The sequence below is a fragment of the Oncorhynchus tshawytscha genome, linkage group LG10 (assembly GCF_018296145.1).
Source record: "Oncorhynchus tshawytscha isolate Ot180627B linkage group LG10, Otsh_v2.0, whole genome shotgun sequence".
Lineage (NCBI taxonomy): Eukaryota > Metazoa > Chordata > Actinopteri > Salmoniformes > Salmonidae > Oncorhynchus > Oncorhynchus tshawytscha.
In genome coordinates this window covers 76,547,843-76,571,297 of record NC_056438.1, presented here as the reverse complement: position 1 = coordinate 76,571,297, position 23,455 = coordinate 76,547,843, and the positions used below count along the sequence as shown (strand labels likewise).

General features: G+C 44.4%; 2 protein-coding genes across 6 annotated transcripts; both read right to left on the bottom strand.

Annotated features, from left to right (window-relative positions):
- Positions 1 to 1,347: 1,347 nt before the first annotated feature.
- LOC112260902 (ras-related protein Rab-8A) lies at positions 1,348 to 5,891 on the bottom strand. 2 transcript variants are annotated; one of them, XM_024436273.2, is made up of 7 exons: positions 5,718 to 5,890; positions 4,672 to 4,732; positions 4,439 to 4,499; positions 4,240 to 4,317; positions 2,475 to 2,564; positions 2,137 to 2,253; positions 1,348 to 2,029 (listed from the first exon to the last, which is right to left on the bottom strand). In XM_024436273.2, exons 1-7 carry the CDS (start codon positions 5,839 to 5,841, stop codon positions 1,940 to 1,942), a joined length of 621 nt encoding a protein of 206 aa, XP_024292041.1. In that variant the 5' UTR covers positions 5,842 to 5,890; the 3' UTR covers positions 1,348 to 1,939. The 2 variants fall into 2 exon arrangements, with proteins under 2 accessions (XP_024292041.1, XP_042185044.1); XM_042329110.1 differs by lacking the exon at positions 2,475 to 2,564 and having other exon boundaries at positions 5,718 to 5,891.
- A 447-nt stretch (positions 5,892 to 6,338) lies between these two features.
- Positions 6,339 to 23,237, bottom strand: LOC112260901 (tropomyosin alpha-1 chain). 4 transcript variants are annotated; one of them, XM_042329109.1, is made up of 9 exons: positions 22,876 to 23,237; positions 18,219 to 18,359; positions 11,727 to 11,860; positions 11,264 to 11,381; positions 10,569 to 10,639; positions 9,560 to 9,635; positions 9,343 to 9,405; positions 8,588 to 8,657; positions 6,339 to 6,862 (listed from the first exon to the last, which is right to left on the bottom strand). In XM_042329109.1, the coding sequence occupies exons 1-9, from the start codon at positions 22,987 to 22,989 to the stop codon at positions 6,780 to 6,782; spliced, it is 870 nt and encodes a 289-aa protein (XP_042185043.1). In that variant the 5' UTR covers positions 22,990 to 23,237; the 3' UTR covers positions 6,339 to 6,779. The 4 variants fall into 4 exon arrangements, with proteins under 4 accessions (XP_042185043.1, XP_042185041.1, XP_042185042.1 ...); XM_042329107.1 differs by lacking the exon at positions 18,219 to 18,359 and adding an exon at positions 12,995 to 13,024 and having other exon boundaries at positions 22,876 to 23,235; XM_042329108.1 differs by lacking the exon at positions 6,339 to 6,862 and adding an exon at positions 7,123 to 7,463 and having other exon boundaries at positions 22,876 to 23,234.
- Positions 23,238 to 23,455: the final 218 nt, after the last annotated feature.

The following is a 23,455-nucleotide window of genomic DNA, read 5'->3' as shown; positions in this document are numbered from 1 at the left end:
CAACATCTGGGACTGGCAGTAAACAGGTCAAACACTTCAGTACAATAACTTTGTCCAGGAAGAGAGGCCTGTTGCAAGCCTCTCATGTATAGAATAGCATCAAATTATTATCTTGGAATGTAAACAAAACGGATTATCGTTCAAATTGAATTTTCTTTTAGTCTGCGTAATTAAATTAATTAGCGATCAATCTTTCCTGAAGGATTGTGAATCTTCAAGTCATATTATATTCATTTAAAAACTCTTGTTTCATCAAAAAATAAGCTTATCAGTCTCTGGCTCATGTTAACAATGTGGCTAGGGGGAAGAGAGGCCTACAAATAGTATCTAAACATCCACGCATCATGTTCCCAAACCTTTGGGTCATTCAAGCGATTCAAACTGAAAAGTAAACAGGGCTCCAACTTTGGCAGGTGTGGAGCCAGGTGGCTGCGTGTGAAGAATGTATGTACATAGAGACTAGTGTGAAACGGGAAGAAGAGCCCATCTTTTCTGTGTGACATGTCATTTGAACCTTCTTTTAAAAATAAAAAAACAAGTGGTGTTTCCACCGGTTGGTGTGTCTGTCCGACCCGTGGTGAGAGAAAACAGGATGTTGGTGTGTCTGTCCGACCCGTGGTGAGAGAAAACAGGATGTTGGTGTGTCTGTCTGACCCGAGAAAAACAGGATGTTGGTGTGTCTGTCTGACCCGTGGTGAGAGAAAACAGGATGTTGGTGTGTCTGTCCGACCCGTGGTGAGAGAAAACAGGATGTTGGTGTGTCTGTCCGAAAGAAAACAGGATGTTGGTGTGTCTGTCCGACCCGTGGTGAGAGAAAACAGGATGTTGGTGTGTCTGTCCGACCCGTGGTGAGAGAAAACAGGATGTTGGTGTGCCGCACGAAGGACAGCAGCATTACCAGGTCTCACGGGGCCATTGTGGATGGAGTCGCGGTTACCGTACGTACTCCAGCTACCCCAGGGCGTGACGTTGGGAGAGGTGGACAGTGAGGGAGAGAGCGCAAGAGAGGCAACTTGTCCTAATTATCTCTTTACCAATTACCCCAAGTCTTCGATGTTCACAAACAGCGAGCTCCAAAAGTATTGGGACAGTGACACATTTTTGGTTGTTTAGGTTCGGTACTCCAGTGCAGACTGTCAGCTTTAATTTGAGGGTATTTTCAATGTCGGGTGAACCGTTTAGGTAATTACAGCACTTTTTGTACATAGTCCCACCCCATGTTAGGGGAACTAAAGTATTGGGACAAATTCACTTATGTATTAACGTAATTAAAAGTGAAGTATTTCGTCATAGCACACAATGACTACGTCAAGCTTGTGATTCTACAAATTTGTTGGATGCATTTGCTGTTTGTTATTGTGCTATTTTTCAGTCACTTTTATTGTAAATAATAATAGAATTGTTTCTTAACACATCTACATTAAATGCTACCATGCTACCATGGTTACGGATAATCCTGAATGTATCGTGAATAATGACGAGTGAAAAGAAATGACAGATGCACAAATATCCAAAGTGCTGGAGTACAGAGCCAAAACAACCAAACATGTGTCACTGTCCCAATACTTCTGGAGCTCACTGTATATGCAAGGTGTAAACAACTGCATATATCTATTCAAACACTTCAGATACACAAACATCTAAGGGTTAGGGCTGAGGGGAAGAGGCGGGGAGTGAATTGGGACTGGCTGAAGGGAATAGGGTAGAAGGAGAGGGGGGTGCTGGGAGCAAGCACAGTCCAGTTGTGTCCAGCCAGCACCCCAGCATATCCCAGGCAGGGCAGGCGGAGGGTAGGTAAGGCCTTTGGTATGCATCCCAAATGGCACCCTATTCCCTACATAGTGCACTACTGTTGACTAGAGTTCTATAGGCCCTGGTCAAACATAGCACACTATATATGGAATAGTGGGCCATTTGGTATACACCCATGGTCTGGTCCTCACAGTAGGGCACAGCGGAAGAAGCTGCTCTTCTTCTGGGGCTGAGAGATCTTCACCTTGTGGCTGCTCCCCTGAGGACTACTGCCCTCCTGCAACAAAGACAGACAGTTCAGTTTTTCAAATCAAATGTCCAGCATTTTTTGACCTTTAAAAAAAAAAAAAGTTCCTTCTAAAACCTAAATGAGTTTGAATTTACCAATTTTGTGTCCATCTTTGATTTGATGTCTCTGGCAAGTGTCAAAAACGAGTTTTCCACGTTGATGTTGGCCTTTGCACTAGTCTCCATGAACTTAATACCGTACTCCAGCGCCAGCTGAGAAATGGGGAGTAAATGCTTTGACTGTTGTTACGATCATCATCATTTCTACACAGTTTCTATCTGGTTTTGGTAATTCAAGCAGGTCTTTGTTGTTGTTGTTGACCTAGACAACATGACAGGGCTTAAGTTTGAAAAGTGCTCTATATCATCCCAAGCCCTTTAATGTTGTACAGTACACAACCAGAACGGAGCTTGTGATTCATCACAGAACTCACTTTCTCTCCCCGGTCTTTGGACACCTGCCGTTTGTCATTGATGTCACATTTGTTACCGAGGACCATCTTTTCAACATCAGCCGATGCATGCTAAGGAGATAAGAGTAGTTGAACACCACAATACGTAGAGTATACTACAGTGGGGGGAAAAAATATTTGATCTCCTGCTGATTTTGTATGTTTGCCCACTGACAAAGAAATGATCAGTCTATAATTAGAATAGTAGGTTTATTCGAACAGTGAGAGGCAGAATAACAACAACAAAAAAACAGAAAAACCCTTGTCAAAAATGTTATAAATTGATTTGCATTTTAATGAGGGAAATAAGTAAGTATTTGACCCCCTCTCAATCAGAAAGATTTCTGGCTCACAGGTGTCTTTTATACAGGTAACGAGCTGAGATTAGGAGCACACTCTTAAAGGGAGTGCTCCTAATTTCAGTTTGTTACCTGCATAAAAGACACCTGTCCACAGAAGCAATCAATCAGATTCCTAACTCTCCACCATGGCCAAGACCAAAGAGCTCCCCAAGGATGTCAGGGACAAGATTGTAGACCTACACAAGGCTGGAATGGGCTACAAGACCATCGCCAAGCAGCTTGGTGAGAAGGTGACAACAGTTGGTGCGATTATTCGCAAATGGAAGAAACACAAAAGAACTCTCAATCTCCCTTGGCCTGGGGCTCCGTGCAAGATCTCACCTCGGGGAGTTGCAATGATCATGAGAACGGTGAGGAATCAGCCCAGAAGGATCTTGTCAATGACCAAGGCAGCTGGGACCATAATCACCAAGAAAACAATTGGTAACACACTACACCGTGAAGGACTGAAATCCTGCAGCGCCCGCAAGATCCCCCTGCTCAAGAAAGCACATATACATGCCCGTCTGAAGTTTGCCAATGAACATCTGAATGATTCAGAGGACAACTGGGTGAAAGTGTTGTGGTCAGATGAACACCATCCCCACCGTCAAACATGGAGGTGGAAACATTATGCTTTCGGGGTGTTTTTCTGCTAAGGGGACAGGACAACTTCACCGCATCAAAGGGACGATGGACGGGGCCATGTATCATCAAATCTTGGGTGAGAACCTCCTTCCCTCAGCCAGGGCATTGAAAATGGGTGGTGGATGGGTATTCCAGCATGACAATGACCCAAAACACATGGCCAAGGCAACAAAGGAGTGGCTCAAGAAGAAGCACATTTAGGTCCTGGAGTGGCCTAGCAAGTCTCCAGACCTTAATCCCATAGAAAATCAAATCAAATCCAAATCCAAATCCAAATCAATCTGGAGGGAGCTGAAGGTTTGAGTTGCCAAACGTCAGCCTCGAAACCTTAATTGAACTGGAGAAGATCTGCAAAGAGGAGTGGGACAAAATCCCTCCTGAGATGTGTAAACCTGGTGGCCAACTACAAGAAACATCTGACCTCTGAATGCCAACAAGGGTTTTGCAACCAAGTACCAAGTCATGTTTTGCAGAGGGGTCAAATACTTATTTCCCTCATTAAATTGCAAATCAATTTATAACATTATTGACATGTGTTTTTTTGTTGTTGTTATTCTCTCTCACTGTTCAAATAAACCTACCATTAAAATTATAGACGGATCATTTCTGTCAGTGGGCAAACATACAAAATCAGCAGAGGATCAAATACTTTTTCCCCTCACTGTACATACGGTCGACTTTGACAAGAGTACACCGAATATTTACGAGTCAGTATGGTATTCGTGTTTAGAACAGAATAGAACTTTAGGCAAACATACCTCCTCTATATTCCGTATCCAGTTCTTTATGTTTTCGAAGGACTTCTCGTTGGTGATGTCATAAACTAGCATGATACCCTGTGATGAGAAACGTCAAAATGAAAGAATACAACCAGAAAGTCAACACCTCAACGTTGTGAAGAAGAAGAAAACACACATAACAAAATATGAAAACGTAACAAGCATGTTGTTAACCCACCATCGCGCCTCTGTAGTATGCTGTTGTGATTGTTCGAAATCGCTCCTGCCCTGCTGTGTCCCTGCAAAAACACAAGGACAACAGTTAGTTAGGTACATAGACAGTCATACATTTCCTTTTCGAATAGTTACCCAGCTATAACTGCAAGGCAAAACGCGTTGGGTGTAAGCCTACCCGTTTCCTTTCCTGTATAAAAAGCAGTCGTGGTGCTCGAGGTGACATGGAGGGCTTACCATATCTGTAACTTTATCTTCTTGTTGTCTAGCTCTATCGTTCTAATCTTAAAGTCAATGCCTACAGGAGAAACAGAAGAGAAGAATCATGAAATTAAACAACCTAGCCATTACACACTATGGCTATGACTGTAGCTCTAGTTATACTCCAATCAATGCAATACAAAATGTAAAAGGAGAACAAGCTCTAAAGCTAACTAGCGAGTTCGTTAAATAAAAGGTTAGTTAAGTTAGTTGTACACAGTTATGAACCTTTAGTGGCTAGTTAACGTTCATAACGGTTAACCAGAGCAGGTAGCTAACGTTACATAGTTAACGTACTGTAGCACTTTATCGTTTGGATTTCCAGCTGCGAGTTAGAGTTAAGCAACGTTAGCTAGTAGGGCTAACTGTTAGCTAGTGGGGCTAACTGTTAGCTAGTGGGGCTAACTGTTAGCTAGTGGCGCTAACTGTTAGCTAGTGGGGCTAACTGTTAGCTAGTGGGGCTAACTGTTAGCTAGTGGGGCTAACTGTTAGCTAGTGGGGCTAACTGTTAGCTAGTGGGGCTAACTGTTAGCTAGTGGGGCTAACTGTTAGCTAGTAGGGCTAATTGTTAGCTAGTGGGGCTAACTGTTAGCTAGTGGGGCTAACTGTTAGCTAGTGGGGCTAACTGTTAGCTAGTGGGGCTAATTGTTAGCTAGTGGGGCTAATTGTTAGCTAGTGGGGCTAATTGTTAGCTAGTAACGTTACTAGTAAGCTACAGGAAGTTAGCCAACAGGCTAGCATTCTATATACCGACCGTTAGCTAGCATTACCTATATAGCTTGCTATAATGCAGCTATTACACAGCCAATGCCACTGTTACTTGTCACCTAGTGTTACTTGTCACCTAGTGTTACTTGTCACCTAATCAGCAAGTTAACTTGAGTTAGTCAGTTACTTGAATCAATTTCGCCTAATAAGCTACAGTTAACAGCATATACTAGTAACGTTAGCTCGCTGCTTTCTGGTCGGGATGACTGTCGTTTTGTAAACATTGCATTGTGGCTAACCAAAGTCACACCTACCTATGGTGGAGATGAATGTCGAGTTAAAAGCATCCTCTGAAAACCTGAACAGCACGCAGGTCTTCCCGACACCGGAGTCTCCGATTAGCAGTAACTTAAACAAATAATCGTACGTCTTCGCCATACTTGATATTGCGGAAATCCCGCCCGGCGAAAAGCTGCGCGCTGCCGCGTCGTTACAGGACGGCGACGCCCCCTTCTGTCACGTTATGAGGTCAGTATCCAAATACACATCTAAATAAATCATTATGATTGAATGACTAATTCAACGTTTATCACACCTACTAGCAAACATAACATTGTGATGTAACATAAATATGAAAAACGTTGAATATGTGTTCATTATTTCCGATTGCGGATTTATTACACAAAATGTCCGCATACAAACATGTGCATGAGCACCCATGCAGCTATGTCTTACTATACTTGTGAGGACTTTGGGGACCAACAATTGATTCCCATTCAAAATCCCATTTTCCCTAACCCCAACGCTAAAATAGCCTTTTTACAAGTGAGACCCAGCAAAATGTCCTCACTTCTCTGAATTTATGTTGGCTTACTATTCTTGTGAGGACTTCTGGTACTCAGTACAGGAAAACATACACACACACAAATTAAAAGTTGTGTTATACATTTTTATTATTATAGCTAACCATAGACATTTCAACCCCCAAAATGTTTGTTTGTTTGCAGAATATGTCTGTGAAAAAAAACTGGTCCATGGTAGCTATACAACTGATACAAGCATTCCTATATAGAGTCAGAGAGGAATCTTTGATAGTGTTTTGGTATCCAGCTACAGCTGTCAGTATATGCTCATTGTACTTATAAACTGTACTCATGACAGTAGGAAAGGACGTCAAAACATAAAAGCTACCGGTAGTATACTAAAATAGAGAATGGAAAAACAAGAATTACAAATAGTGGTCGGAAAGTACAACGTCTTTTCATGGTTGAGACGTGAAAACTGGACATGTCATTAGAATTGTGGCGTTATAAAAAATAAAAAAAATCATGGAACTTTGATTCTTCTTCTTCGGCTTCTAATTATGTTGAATTTCTTTACAAACTATTCAGCTCTATCAGTGTTTGGTCCAGGACTTGATGCATATCCAAGTTCTCTTCTTTTGCATTGGATAAATGTTCTGTAATAAAAGGTTGTAATATTCAAACTTTAGAATTTCGGTCCCCTTTGATATCTCTCTTTGAGATTTGCTGGGACACAGACATTGTGAAGACAAAATGTGTAATGACTGCACCTGTAAACTGTTTTGTTATTCTTTAGTTGATAGTTATACTAATGTTAAAAATCAAAAAATAAATATTTATTAGCAGAAAAAGGAGAGGATAAAAGCAGTAAAGTTGAGGTAGCAGATTTACAAAGTAAGGATTCAAGGAGAGGAAGTGCATAGAACAGGTCAAATTTTATTGAAATGTTGATTTTACAGAAAAGGTCTCACAACAAGACAGAAAAGGCACGAAGAGAAGATAAAATAAGAGAATGCAATAGAAGAGAGGAGAAGATAAGAGAGGCGAAGAGAGAAGAAAAAGGAACGGAGGAGAAGACGAGAAAAGACGAGACGAGAAAAGGTGAAAGCGTCCCATTTCGATTGGTGAAATGGGACCCATTTCTATAAGTGAAGTGTGAAAGGTTAAAGGTAATCTATATGGCGGTCATGTCGGTGAGGGCATGGTCCAGCTCCTCACTGATGGCCTTGTACTTCAGCTTTTGAGAGTACAGTTCATCTAGAGGTCAGCCAAAGGTCATCAGATCAGGGGAAATGAGCAGGCGTGGCAGGATGCAGCAGGGTCAGAAGAGCAGAGAGAACAGCACAGAGACCATAGAGGAAAGGGGGAGGGAGAGAGAGAGAGAGAGAGAAAGAAAGAGGGTGGAGGGAGAGAGAGAGAGAGAAAGAAAGAGGGTGGAGGGAGAGAGAAAGAAAGAAAGAGGGTGGAGGGAGAGAGAAAGAGAGGGTGGAGGGAGAGAGAAAGAGAGAAAGAGAGGGAGGGAGAGAGAGAGAGAGAAAAGAGAGGGTGGAGGGAGAGAGAGAGAGAAAAGAGAGGGTGGAGGGAGAGAGAAAGAGAGGGTGGAGGGAGAGAAAAGAGAGGGTGGAGGGAGAGAGAGAAAGAGAGGGTGGAGGGAGAGAGAGAGAGAAAGAGAGGGTGGAGGGAGAGAGAGAGAGAAAGAGAGGGTGGAGGGAGAGAGAGAAAGAGAGGGTGGAGGGAGAGAGAGAGAAAAGAGAGGGTGGAGGGAGAGAGAGAAAGAGAGGGTGGAGGGAGAGAGAAAGAGAAAGAGAGGAGGGAGGAGAGAGAGAAAGAGAGGGTGGAGGGAGAGAGAGAGAGAAAGAGAGGGTGGAGGGAGAGAGAAAGAAAGAGAGGGTGGAGGGAGAGAGAAAGAGAGGGTGGAGGGAGAGAGAGAGAGAGGAGGGGTGGAGGGAGAGAGAGAGAGAAAGAGGGTGGAGGGAGAGAGAAAGAGGGTGGAGGGAGAGAGAGAGAGGGTGGAGGGAGAGAGAGAGAGAGAAGAGAGGGTGGAGGGAGAGAGAGAGAGAGAAAGAGAGGGTGGAGGGAGAGAGAGAGAGAGAAAGAGAGGGTGGAGGGAGAGAGAAAGAGGGTGGAGGGAGAGAGAGAGAGAAAGAGAGGGTGGAGGGAGAGAGAAAGAGAGGGTGGAGGGAGAGAGAGAGAGAGAAAGAGGGTGGAGGGAGAGAGAGAGAAAGAAAGAGGGAAATTGAGAGATTAGGGTCAAAGAATAATACAGCAGTAGAGAGAGAAACAGTCTAGAGATCAGTGTTGAATCCAGATGGTTTGACTCTGAGGAACCACAGTGTGCACAGACATAAACAGTAATGAAATGCACTGTGTGTGAACTGTACCTTCTAAGTCATCAATCGTCTTTTCCAGTTTAGCCACGGATCTCTCTGCAAACTCAGCACGAGTCTCAGCCTAGAGAGACGGGACAGAGGACCGGTTATAGCCAGTAACGACAGATATCCCCTTACACATTATATGTGTGAAATAGGACCAATATACACGGAGTATAACAAACATTAGGAACACCTTCCTACTGTATGAGTTGCATCTCAAGCGCCACACAATTGGCAAAGCGTCGTCTGGGTTAGCGGAGGGTTTGGCCGGGGTAGGCAGTCATTGTAAATTAGAATTTGTTCTTAACTGACTTGCCTGGTTAAATAAAGGTTAAATAAAAATGTAAATAAAAGTTTGGGAGCCGAAGTCTATCCCTATTCGTCGGGTCATTGGTCAACAGTAGGGATTCTTCAATGAAGTGTGTGTGTGTTGTCGTTCAACGACAGACGACTTGTTTTCATTTACATTTTTTCCACTGTGAAATACTGTACCAAACATCTTAGTTCGATGTAAATTTGCACAACTAAGACGTCAAAATTAAAGAGAGATTTATTGAGTTACCTTCGATTAATTCAGAATATTTTAAAAGGAAGTGCATACTGGCTACGGTGTCTCAAGATGGACAAACAGTACTAGTTTTTTCTCGTTTTTCAAACAATGGTCTTTTAAGAGAGTATGTGAGCACACTTGTTCGGTTCACTTAGCCGAGTTCGGCTGAAGCCTTAAGGGCAACATGCCACCACAGACAGACAGCTGTCCTCACCTCTTTCAGTTTGTCAGTCAGCACTTTGATTTCGTCCTCATACTTGTCTTCTTTTTCTGAATACTGCAGAGACAAAACATATTTATTAAAATGGAACTCATGTTACATGTCATTAATTATTATTCAGTAGCAGATTTCAGAGCTGATATTTTGCAAAAGTATCGTTCAGACAAGGGCACAGAGAAACAGAACAAAATAGGGGGCAGAGGACACTCACCTTAACAGACTGAGCCTCTAGGGACTTGAGGTTGTTGGTTACATTCTTCAGCTCTTCCTCCAGGTCACCACATTTACTGTAGAGGAGGACAGAGGGAATCAACTTACATCAACAAGGCAATCTTGTTGTAACAGTATAACTTTGGACCGTCCCCTCGCCCCATACCTGGGCGCGAACCAGGGACGCTCTGCACACATCAACAACAGTCACCCACGAAGCATTGTTACCCATCGCTCCACAAAAGGCTGCGGACCTTGCAGAGCAAAGGGAACAACTACTTCAAGGTCTCAGAGCAAGTGACGTCACAGATTGAAATGCTATTTAGAGCGCACCACCGCTAACTAAGCTAGCCGTTTCACATCCGTTACATTGGCCCAAGGTTGATTTGGGGGGCTGATTGGTGTCACAGTTTTGCCCCAGCTATCACACCAGACTCCAATAATCAACTAATTATGATCTTCAGTTTAGAACACAATTTGTTTAATCAGCTGTGTTTGATAGGATGGAGGAAAAAGTATGACACCAATCAGGCCCCAGAGGACTGGAGTTGCAAACCCCTGCGAGTAGCAAGTAAAAGCATTCTAACACAAGAAGTCTGACCAGGGCCAGCACCAGAACAAATCAGTTGGCATTTGATTTCCATAAGGGGCAAGTTTTTTTTCTTTCAACGGGACCTCCTACACATTTTTTTTAATGGGTTTTATCGTAAAGACATGTCATTTTACATGCCATACCATTTATGGCCAGACAGCATGAGACACATGGGCTATCCTTCCCGAGACAGAGGGGGCGCTGTTTTGCTTGCTCCGATGCTTTATTTGAGATTGATGCGTCTTTCTGTTGGCTCGCATCTCGGTCAAATAAATGATCAATATTTTAATATTTGATTTGCACACGCAACGATGTACGTTAGGATCGGCCAGGCCCCCTAAGGCCCGCCCCTAACACCACCCTGTAGTCTGACTAACATAGTTGACACACATCTAGTGTGATGAGTATTGGTACTTACAGCTCGGAGATCTCTGCTCGCTCTTCGGCCCTCTCCAGTTCCCCTTCTAGGATGACCAGCTTACGAGCAACCTGAAACAGAACAACACAAACCATGGGTCAGAAGGGATCTCTTGGAGACTAAATTCAACATGAAATCAATAATCGTGCCTCATTACATTGACTCATCTGAAAATGTATGATGTCATGAACGGCACCTGAGGTCTTCATGACCACAACAACTAACCAAGAAAAACTCTGGGTTATACTGGTTATGACCAGCTATACTAGGGCCTTACGGAATAGACCCAGAGGTTTTCCTGGTCAGGGGAAACTCTTGGCTTCGTGGTTAGAGTGTTGGGCCAATAACCAAAAGGTTGCTGGATCAAATCCCTGAGCTGACAAGGTAAAAAGCTGTCGTTCTGCCCCTGAGCAAGGTAGGTAACCCAGTATTCCCCAGGTGCTCAAGATGTGGCTGTTGATTAAGGCAGCCCCCTGCACCTCTCTGACTCAGAGGGGAATGGGTTAAATGACGACACATTTCAGTTGAATGCATTCAGTTGTACAACGGACTAGGTATCCCCCAAACTATGCTGTGACTCCAGGGTGAAGTTTTCACTGGGTCTAGGATCAGCTTCCATTTAGTGGGGAAAATGCAAAACAGACCCAAGATCAGCATCTAGGGGCACCTTCACCCTACTATTCTGTGCTTCTTACCTCCTCGTACTTCCTGTCGGCCTCCTCAGCGATGTGCTTGGCCTCCTTCAGCTGCATCTCCTGGATCTCCATCTTCTCCTCGTCCTTGGAGGCTCGGTTCTCGATCACCTTCATGCCTCTGGAGCAACAGCAACACAGGGTTAGCTACAGTATAACCTACCGTATGTGAAGACTTAAGAAAAATGCTACATAGCTCTGTAAACTATCTACCTGTAAGCTAACTCTGATTACCATTATATCAAGAATAACTGTGTATAACTACAACCCCCCCCCCCTCACCTCCATACAAAGGAAGTCTGCAAAGTGTGGAGGCCACTTTCCCCTTTGTCCAAAAATAAACACAATCCCTCCTTATAGCAGTCCATACCCATTGATAAACATGGACCCATAGAAAAGCCCTGTAGCGCTGTCCTATCTATATAATGACAGAGCAAATGGTGACTTGTTGTAGTCCTGATCTGACCTCTCACTCTCGTCGGCAGCTTTCTCCGCCTCCTCTAGTTTCTGCAGGGCAGTGGCCAGCCTCTCCTGAGCCCTGTCCAACTCCTCCTCCACCAGCTGAATCCTACGGTTCAGAGCCGCCACGTCGCCCTCCGCCTGCAGGGGGGCACAGGTCATAGGTCATGATAAAGGTCAGAGGAAACAAGACAAAAATATATATTCCCAATGGTACAGAACAACAGGTGATGAGGTGAAACAGGGAGCCTGCAGATAGCGTATCGTCACTGTTCAAGTCAGTCCTCAACCCACATTGTGTATTACCCAAGAATTAAGGACTCATTCAGAAGAGTAGGGGGACTCGTGATGAGAATGGTTGAATGTTGATAAATTGTACACGCTAGTGCAACATCCCCTCCTCAACAATGTACTGTAAACAGTCAGTCAGTGTGAATAGTTGGCAGTCTGGGATGGCTGCTTATCAATCTGCTTCCTGTGAGACGCCCATTGTAAAAGATAACCCTGACTGTCTGTTTGTCTGCTTCTCTCCTGTCTGGTCCCTTCATTCAATAGGAAAAACTAACCTCTGCTTGTTCAAGACAAGGCATTTGACAAGCCTATCATTGTTAGCTTTTCAATATAATGCTATAGCAAATTAGGGGGTTAGCCACGACTGGGACTCAAATCCGGGTCCAGCAACTGTCAAGCCAAGAGGGCCGAACCCCTTGATGAGGTCTCTAGGTGTTGGGTTAAGGTTGGTACATTACCCTTCCTTCAGGAGAGTGATCCCCACACTTCTCTACACCAAGCCCCCTCACGTGTACACAACTCTCCGATGGCCACACGGGTGCCATCCCACCTCTGACACCAGTGTAGCGAACCCGGGTCCATCGAATGTCATGCCAACACCTTTACCGTTGCTAGGTGTTGGGTTTTAAGGTCGCTACAATACAATTAAACGTAATCAAAAGTGAATGATTTTGTGGGAATTAAATTTGATGGCACTTGACTTGACTATGGGAATATTTGGTTTCCCGACTGTCCTCTTCTCTTCACATCTCAATAGAAAAGGTACCTCCACGTCCAATGACCAGTCGACATTACAACCAGAATATGAATGATCTCAATTACATGCCTAACTTCAAGGTAGTGCATAGTAGCACTGACTTTTTAGTCGATATAATTTTAGACTACTTTAAATGGGTTTTCTGCAAAAGAAGAACGGAGGAAAACCAAAAGTAAAATAAACGTGGCGAACAGGTAATGATAAAACTGTAGCCACAACATTCTCACGTTTTCGCGCAATTCCCGTTCATCGTCCAACTGTTTCTGTAAAAGTATCGTGTGATCTTCTGCATCGTCCGCTTGCTGTTGAAGCGCCTGGATTTTCCTTTTCACCGCGTCCAATGATCCACCTGTCATTATCGAACTAAGTGATCGATCTAGCCTACTGTAAATTGGATATCAAATGTAAAATACGTTTAAGAAGTCGAGGACCGGGAAAGGGCTGGAGGTTTGAGGAAAGTTATGGCTGAAATCCTCCAATCCTGAGCAGTCTCAGATGACATCATGATTAGATTAACCAGAGGGAGGGAGGTTTTCGTGCATGAAGGTCTTGATCTTTGTTCCCATGAGAGGGTGTGGATTTATAGCTGGTTTTAATGTCTATGGTTTTTAGCTTTCACTTCAGTTTCAGTGCAAGGTGTGTGTAGGTTTATGTCTGCAGTTATGTACACCCTGAACTGATTAGAGAGAGAGAGCGAGTACCAGAGAGAGAGACTATGAACTTCTTTAGAACTTCTGTGAGTGTAATGTTTACTGTTCATTTTTATTGTTTATTTCACTTATGTATATTATCTACTTCACTTGCTTTGGCAATGTTAACACGTTTCCCATGCCAATAAAGCCCTTGAATTGAATGGAGTATGCTAGAGGGAGAGGGAGAGTGTGTGTGTGTGCAGGGCTGGGTTAATGCAGGGGCTTACCGGGCTGAAGCCCCTGGGCCCCAGGCCCTTGGGGGGCCCAAGAGGCAGCAAAAAAAAGAGAAGAAGAAAACAAAAATGATGAAGGAAATATATTAAATAACTGATTAAAAAAATTAAATAATAAACAACTGTATAATAAATAATATATTGAGTAACTGATTAATAAAATAAAATACAAAAACACATAATAAATAAATATTGGGTAACTGATTAATAAAAAAATAAAAATAAATACATAATAAATAAATGTGAATGGATTGTGACTTTGGATTACGTTTTATCACAAGCACATACAAGTATCTACCAAAATAAAGGAAACACCAACATAAAATGTCTTAACTGGGTGCTGGGCCACCACGAGCTGGTAGAACAGCTTCAATGCTCCTTGGCATAGATTCTACAAGTGGACCTAAACCATGCCAGGAAAACGCACCCCACATCATGACATATACATTGTATTTCTTGTTTACTCCAGTGTTTCCTTTATTTTGGCAATTACTGGTATTCCTACTGTTTGGAAGGCTGCAGTTTGGGCAGCATCTGCACCAAATACCGTATAGGCTACAGCTTGTTGCATTGTGGCCATAGATATATAATCCATAGATGGGTCTTGTAACCTCTTACCCTGGCAATATGAATGTTAAAACTCATCGGTACACTAGTAATGAATGCCAGTCCTGACTTGAATGGGAACTGCCATCTATGGATTATATTTCTATGGTTGGTTAAGGCTGTTGGTTTGCATTTTTGCAGGTTTCAAAATACAATTTTCACTCCCAATTTGTAGCTAACAGCAGCGCCGTTTTTCAAAGTAGCTCATCTTGAAACGAGCTCATCGGTCATCACTGGGATTAGCCTATGTCTTCATCTTTATCATTAGGTGAGTCAGTGTGCCACTGAAAACATTATTTAGTAGCCTACTATAGTTCATGATATATATATACTGTATCTATATTGCCTCATAATATTGTACAATCTGTGTGTTGCTTAATTGTCAGTGTAGCCACTCATTTCTATAAAAATAGAACCCTGAGGCCCTGTGTGTGTGTGTGAGAGAGAGATTCATATCAGTGCTTAATAAAGTAGGTGAACTTGCCTCTAAATATGGTTTCATATCTGTAAAAACAATCTTTATAACATGTTTACTGGACCAAGAAATGGTTTGGAATGTTAACTGATTTATTGGCTGAAATAACCTGCAGCCGCTGGACAGCAACACATTTTACAGGCTAGTGTTTGCTGTCTTTCTTTCTCCTTTTCTCTGGGGTTGGATGACGCTGATTTAAGGTTGAATATGAACACAGGAAGAAGATCAATCATTCTAATCATTCAAATCAAATCAATGCGCTGAATACAACAGGTGTAGACCTTACCGTGAAATGCTGAATTACAACATGACAAATCTTTTCAGTCTCCTGAGGGGGATAAGGCATTGTTGTGCCCTCTTCACGACTGTCTTGGTGTGTTTGGACCATGATAGTTTATTGTGATGTGGACACCAAGGCACTTGAAGCTCTCAACCTGCTCCACGATGAGAATGGGGGTGTGCTTGGCCCTCCTTTTCCTGTATTCCACAATCAGTTCCTTTGTCTTGATCACGTTGACAGAGAGGTTGTCATCCTAGCACGACACTGCCAAGTCTCTGACCTCCTCCCTATAGGCTCATCGTTGTCGGTGATCAGGCCTACCACTGTGGCGTCGTCGGCAAACTTAATGATGGTGTTGGAGTCGTTCTTGGCCATGCAGTCATGGGTGAACAGGGAGTACAGGAGGGGACTAAGCATGCACCCCTGAGGGGCAATATTAACATTGACATTTTCAGTCAAAACACCTCAAAAACAAGGTGAAACGAGCTGAAACAAGCCACTTACTATTTCCCATATGGCAGTTTCTAGCAATCTGGCCATCCAGAATCACAACATGTTGACGGTGTCTGTGACTGTGTCTGTATCTGTATTTGTGTCTGTAACTGTGACTGTGTCTGTAACTGTGTCTGTATCTGTGTCTGTAACTGTATCTGTGTCTGTAACTGTGTCTGTAACTGTGTCTGTATCTGTGTCCGTAACTGTGTCTGTAACTGTGTCTGTGTCTGTATCTGTCTGTAACTGTGTCTGTAACTGTGTCTGTAACTGTGCCTGTGACTGTATCTGTGTCTGTAACTGTGCCTGTAACTGTGTCTGTGACTCTGTAACTGTGTCTGTGACTGTGTCTGTATCTGTGTCTGTGTCTGTATCTATGTCTGTAGCCATGTCTGTGTCTGTAGCTGTGTCTCTGCGACTGTGTCTGTATCTATGTCTGTAACTGTGTCTGTGACTGTGTCTGTATCTATGTCTGTAACTGTGTCTGTGTCTGTAGCTGTGTCTCTGTTATTGTGTCGGTATCTGTGTCTGTAACTGTGTCTGTAGCTGTGTGACTCTGTTGTGTCTGTGACCGTGTCTGTAACTGTGTCTCTGTTATTGTGTCGGTATCTGTGTCTGTAACTGTGTCTGTTGCCGTGTCTGTGACTCTGTAACTGTGTCTGTGACCGTGTCTGCATCTGTGTCTGTAACTGTGTCTGTGTCTGTAGCTGTGTCTCTGTTATTGTGTCGGTATCTGTGTCTGTAACTGTGTCTGTAGCCGTGTCTGTGACTCTGTAACTGTGTCTGTAACCGTGCCTGTGTCTGTTGCTGTGCCTGCCATTGTGTCTGTAGCTATGCATGTAACTGTGTCGGTATCTGTGTCTGTAACTGTGTCTGTAGCCGTGTCTGTGACTCTGTAACTGTGTCTGTAACCGTGTCTGTGTCTGTTGCTGTCCCTGCCATTGTGTCTGTAGCTATGCATGTAACTGTGTCCGTGGCTGTGCCTGTAACTGTAGCCGTGTCTGTAACTGTGTCTGTAGCTATGCATGTAACTGTAGCCGTGTCTGTAACTGTGTCTGTGGTCTCCTTACCAGAAGCATTTCCAGTATAGTCTTCAATAGCCACAGCAGTGTGAGGTTCTCTGTTTGTTTTAGCTGCATTCCTCACATTTCTGTGTTGCTACATATGTGGAGTAGTGGAGCAGAGAGCTGAGACTCTGCATGTGTCCCAAATGGCATCCTAGTCCCTATACAGTGCACTACTTTTGACCAGAGCCTTATGGGTCTAGGTGAAAAGTAATGCACTATATATATGAAATAGCAGCCCCTGAACCTTTGTTTCAGACCTGGGAGAAGACCGTAACGCAGTTCAGTAGATGCTATCTTTGAGAAAACCTCATAGAGAGAGAGAGGAGACTGTTGACTTTGTTCATACATGATGGGAGTGAAGGTTGGAAAGTCACATTGACTGTACTTCGTTGATTTATTGGGTGTTTGCTGTTGATGAAAGAGACCCTGCTGTGGTCTGAGGGAAAGCAGTTGGCTGTGCTGTTGATGAAAGAGATCCTGCTGTGGTCTGAGGGTAAGCAGTTGGTTGTGCTGTTGATGAAAGAGACCCTGCTGTGGTCTGAGGGAAAGCAGTTGGCTGTGCTGTTGATGAAAGAGACCCTGCTGTGGTCTGAGAGAAAGCAGTTGGCTGTGCTGTTGATGAAAGAGACCCTGCTGTGGTCTGAGGGTAAGCAGTTGGCTGTGCTGTTGATGAAAGAGACCCTGCTGTGGTCTGAGGGAAAGCAGTTGGCTGTGCTGTTGATGAAAGAGATCCTGCTGTGGTCTGAGGGTAAGCAGTTGGCTGTGCTGTTGATGAAAGAGACCCTGCTGTGGTCTGAGAGAAAGCAGTTGGCTGTGCTGTTGATGAAAGAGACCCTGCTGTGGTCTGAGGGTAAGCAGTTGGCTGTGCTGTTGATGAAAGAGACCCTGCTGTGGTCTGAGGGAAAGCAGTTGGCTGTGCTGTTGATGAAAGAGACCCTGCTGTGGTCTGAGGGAAAGCAGTTGGCTGTGCTGTTGATGAAAGAGACCCTGCTGTGGTCTGAGGGAAAGCAGTTGGCTGTGCTGTTGATGAAAGAGACCCTGCTGTGGTCTGAGGGAAAGCAGTTTGGCTGTGCTGTTGATGAAAGAGACCCTGCTGTGGTCTGAGGGAAGTGGATGTTATCCCTGCTGTGGTCTGAGTTATTTTTGATGAAAGAGACCTGCTGTGGATCAGGAAAGCAGTTGGCTGTGCTGTTGATGAAAGAGACCCTGCTGTTCTGAAAAGCAGTTGGCTGTGCTTTTGATGAAAGAGACCCTGACTGAGGGAAAGCAGTCTGTTGTGCTGTTGATGAAAGAGATGTGTGGTCTGAACAACCAGTTGCTGTGCTGTTGATGAAAGAGACCCTGCTGTGGTCTGAAGGTTCTGCTGTTGATAAACCCTGTGTGGTCTGAGGGTACTGGTGCAATGCTTGAGTATAAAGGAAGGCTGTGTTTTGAAAGAACCCTGCTGTGGTCTGGATGTGATGTGATGTTGATTTAAAAGACCTGTGTGTCTGAAATAGGCTGTGTGCTGTTGAGACCCTGACTAGGGAAAGCAGTTGGCTGTGCTGTTGATGAAAGTGTTACAGTGACAACCCTGGCAGTATCTCTAGTACTGTACTGTACTCACGTCAGTAGCCTTCTTCTCTGACAGCTCCAGTTTCTTTTCTGACCTGTCTTTCAGAGCCTCAGGAAAGAGGAATTTTAACTCATCTTTTGTCCCCTTCAGAGTCTGTTGTCCAACGGTTAAGATGTCTGCAACCCAGAACAGCTCATCTTCCAAACCATGGGGGCAATGCAGAGTCAAAGGAAGGTGTTTTAGAATCAGGGAAGTGATGTGTTTTAAAACAGATATCAAATATTTTTGATGTTACAGTGACAGACATACCTGTACTGTACTGTCTCAGAAAGGACAGACTTCTCTGACAGCTCCAGTTTCTCCTGCGCGTTTCAGATATCAATATTTTATACAACAGACATCTTCTGTCCCCTTCAGCTTCTGTCACAGAAAGGACAGACTAGGTGACAGAGTCAGGAAATGTTCAGATATCAATATTTTATACAACAGACATACCTGTACTTCTGTCACAGAAAGGACAGACTAGGTGACAGAGTCAGGAAATGTTCAGATATCAATATTTTATACAACAGACATACCTGTACTTCTGTCACAGAAAGGACAGACTAGGTGACAGAGTCAGGAAATGTTCAGATATGCGTTCTGTCACACAGAATCACGTCAGCTCTATATAAGACAGAATCACGTCAGCTCTATATAAGACAGAATCATGTCAGCTCTATATAAGACAGAATCACGTCAGCTCTATATAAAACAGAATCACGTCAGCTCTATATAAGACAGAATCACGTCAGCTCTATATAAAACAGAATCACGTCAGCTCTATATAAGACAGAATCATGTCAGCTCTATATAAGACAGAATCACGTCAGCTCTATATAAGACAGAATCATGTCAGCTCTATATAAGACAGAATCACGTCAGCTCTATATAAGACAGAATCATGTCAGCTCTATATAAGACAGAATCACGTCAGCTCTATATAAGACAGAATCACGTCAGCTCTATATAAAACAGAATCACGTCAGCTCTATATAAGACAGAATCATGTCAGCTCTATATAAGACAGAATCACGTCAGCTCTATATAAGACAGAATCATGTCAGCTCTATATAAGACAGAATCACGTCAGCTCTATATAAGACAGAATCATGTCAGCTCTATATAAAACAGAGTCACGTCAGCTCTATATAAAACAGAGTCATGTCAGCTCTATATAAAACAGTCACATCAGCTCTATATAAAACAGAGTCACGTCAGCTCTATATAAAACAGATGTATATCTACAACATTGTGCCTCCAGTGGGGAACTCAGGAGAAAAGGCCTGCAAAGGGAGAGAATAACCAACCACTCAGTATTTTGTAGCTAGAAATGTAGAATTGAATTGACTCCAACATTGCATGTATATTGCTAATGTTTAGGTGCTTGTTCCAAAGACTAGAATGTTGTTGTTGTTGGATTCAACCGTACTTTGTCCTGCAGTGCTTTATAGCCATGAAGTGTGATCCCAGTAGATGGCAGAAGGGTACAAGTGTTCATTACCCCGCTGGCCTTTGCCTCGCAGGCTGCACTATACAGGTAATATGGTACCCTTTGGGACAAAGCCCCAGAGATTCATAGAATACCAGAGGAAAGCATCAACACTCATCACTGTTTAACTCTATCCACCTAATTGTCTAAAGAGGTCTGTGTAATCCACCATGATTCAGGCAAACGGGAACCCTCCATATCTGAAATGGCTGAGGGTATTGTGGATAGTGCTACTGACGACTGCCTGCCACTACGGTGCACACACTTACGCACACGGTTCTAAGAATGTTGTGCTGTTAGTTCGACTACATCCAAAATGGAAGTCTACTCCCTATATAATGCACTACTTTCGATCAATAACTACAGGGCTGTGGTCAAAAGTAGTGCACTATAAAGGGAATAGGCTGCCATTTGGGACATATCCTTAGTATCTCCTCTGGTATGTTCTTAAACTTTAGACAGATCAGACAAAGGAATGTTGGTGAGTGGATCTGCACCCCAGAGCCATGTAAAGACACACCAAAGTGAGGAGCAGAGCGACAGCTGGCATAGCTCGCTTTTTATTCCTGATACCCCTTGTTGTTCCTGTACAACGCGGGGGGATTGGCTGGGCTAATCCTTCTGGAGCTCTATGGCTCTCTTATGATCTATCTATGATCAGTCGTGATGCAGCCTGCTGCTGGATACCAAATGGACAGGGGAACCCCTATCCCCTTAGCCTGGAGATACAAAATGATTACATCTGGTAGCTTTAATGATTCATAGATTGATTCACCAAACCTTCTGATGTGCTGCATGGAATTTGTTATCACATTGGAATTTTCAACCATATTAACAGATAAGCTGGGTGGAATTTGGGCCATATTTCTTCCTTTCACGTCTACGAGTGTCCGGGAGTTTACGGGGAAGGGGTGGGTTTGGGATGCAGAAGAACTCATTCACTGCTCTTTTCTCTCTCCCTGACGGCTCATCCCTATCTCCATCCCTCTCTCCCTGAGGGCTCATCCCTCTCTCCATCCCTCTCTCCCTGAGGGCTCATCCCTCTCTCCATCCCTCTCTCCCAGATGGATCATCCCTCTCTCCATCCCTCTCTCCCTGAGGACTTCATCCCTCTCTCCATCCCTCTCTCGCTGATGACTCATCCCTCTCTCCCTGATTACTCATCCCTCTCTCCATCCCTCTCTCGCTGATGTCTCATCCCTCTCTCCCTGAGGGCTTCATCTCTCTCTCCATCCCTCTCTCCCTGATGACTCATCCCTCTCTCCATCCCTCTCTCCCTGAGGGCTTCATCTCTCTCTCCATCCCTCTCTCCCTGAGGCCTTCATCTCTCTCTCCATCCCTCTCTCCCTGATGTCTCATCCCTCTCTCCCTGAGGCCTTCATCCTCTCTCCATCCCTCTCTCCCTGATGTCTCTCTCTCTCCATCCCTCTCTCCCTGAGGCCTTCATCTCTCTCTCCATCCCTCTCCCCTGAGGGCTTCATCTCTCTCTCCATCCCTCTCTCCCTGAGGCCTTCATCTCTCTCTCCATCCCTCTCTCCCTGAGGCCTTCATCTCTCTCTCCATCCCTCTCTCCCTGAGGGCTTCATCTCTCTCTCCATCCCTCTCTCCCTGAGGCCTTCATCTCTCTCTCCATCCCTCTCTCCCTGAGGGCTTCATCTCTCTCTCCATCCCTCTCTCCCTGAGGCCTTCATCTCTCTCTCCATCCCTCTCTCCCTGAGGCCTTCTTCTCTCTCCATCAGAAGAAAGGAGAACCATCCTCAGTACAATCAGCTAGCTGTTCTATGTCTCAGAGCTTATTTTAATCAATCAATTTCAAGTAGCTCTTTTTCCCCGGACTAATTTTACTCTGCATAAACTACTTTAAACTCTGTGAGGAGTATAGGTCATCCACAAATGTATTCCATCACACTCTGCCTTGGGCTAGTTTCTTAAATTTCTTCCATGAGAAGTACTGCATTTATTTATACCTCAGAAATGCCATTTATGATATATGTACAACATCTATTTACTAATGATCATTTCCACCCATGGGTCTAATACATTGGATCCGAGATATGGGGCGGCAGGGTAGCCTAGTGGTTAGAGCGTTGGACTAGTGACCGGAAGGTTGCAAGTTCAAATCCCTGAGCTGACAAGGTACAAATCTGTCGTTCTGCCCCTGAACAGGCAGTTAACCCACTGTTCCTAGGCCGTCATTGAAAATAAGAATTTGTTCTTAACTGACTAGTTAAATAAAGATAAAATAAAAATAAATATGACATTCAAGCACACAGCCCAAGAGGAACAGCATCACGTTCATTATCAAGTACTTCAACATTAGCCTATATTACAATACATTTTTAAAAAGTACCCATGTATATTTTACCACTCTGTACAATTCATCACTTGTATCCATTAGCTGCTTTCTGTCTCCCCCTCCTCAGCTCTTCTATCTCTCCCTTTCCCCCTCCTCAACACTTCCCTCTCTCCCTTTCCCCCTCCTCAGCTCTTCTATCTCTCCCTTTCCCCCTCCCTCAGCTCTTCCCTCTCTTTTCCCCCTCCTCAGCTCTTCTATCTCTCCCTTTCCCCCTCCTCAGCTCTTCTATCTCTCCCTTTCCCCCTCCTCAACTCTTCCCTCTCTCCCTTTCCCCCTCCTCAACACTTCCCTCTCTCCCTTTCCCCCTCCTCAGCTCTTCCCTCTCAGCTCTTCCCCCTCCTCAGCTCTTCCCTCTCTCCCTTTCCCCCTCCTCAACTCTTCCCTATCTCCCTTTCCCCCTCCTCAGTTCTTCCCTCTCAGCTCTTCCCCCTCCTCAACTCTTCCCTCTCAGCTCTTCCCCCTCCTCAGCTCTTCCCTCTCTCCCTTTCCCCCTCCTCAACACTTCCCTCTCTCCCTTTCCCCCTCCTCAACTCTTCCCTCTCTACCCTTTTTGGAGTTGCAAAATTCCAGTAGCTTTTCAAAATTCCCAGGTTTCCCAGAAATCCTGGTTGTAATATTCCTGCAATCAGGAGAGAATAAGCAGGAAATCTGGGAATCCTACATCCGAGATTTCTAGATTACCTTGGAATTTGGGAAAGTTACAGGAATTTTGCAACCCTACCCTCTTTACAATCCTTCCCTCACCTTATCTTTCCTCCCCCCTCTTTACAATCCTTCCCTCACCTTATCTTTCCTCCCCCCGCTCAATATCCTTCCCTCACCTGTTTGCATTTGTCCTCAGCTGATTTCTTGTCGGTCTCTGCCTGCTCCGCCCGGTCGATGGCGTTCTCTTTGTCCAGCTTCAGCATCTGCATTTTCTTCTTGATGGCCTCCATGGTTGACGGTTGTTAGGGGTCAGTGGCTACAGAAACTGGGGAAACTTTTCAAGTTTGGGACAGGGAGGTCTAGTTAGACACTTAAAGGCAAACCCTCTCACAGAGAGAGAGAGAGACTAGTCCTTTCTAAGTTTCCAAGTCCACCAGAGCCAATACGCCAGCTGAGAGAGAGAGGAGAGAGAGCAGAGAGCAGAGGATGCAGACTGGAAACCAGGGCTGATATAAGTGATTTAAACCTGACTGGTTTTGAAGAGACAGCCCCATGCAGTCCCCAGTGACATAGACCACTACCCCCTTTCACCCCCCCACCCCCGTGCCTGGTTAGCTAGCTAACCTCAGCAGCCACAGTACCCCCTCCCTCTACCCCTCCCTCTCTGGTCTGAACCTCCCCACTCACTCCTCCTAAGGCTTTCTTAAGAACGTAACAGACACTCTGGCGATATTCACCCGCTCTCCTTATTTGGAA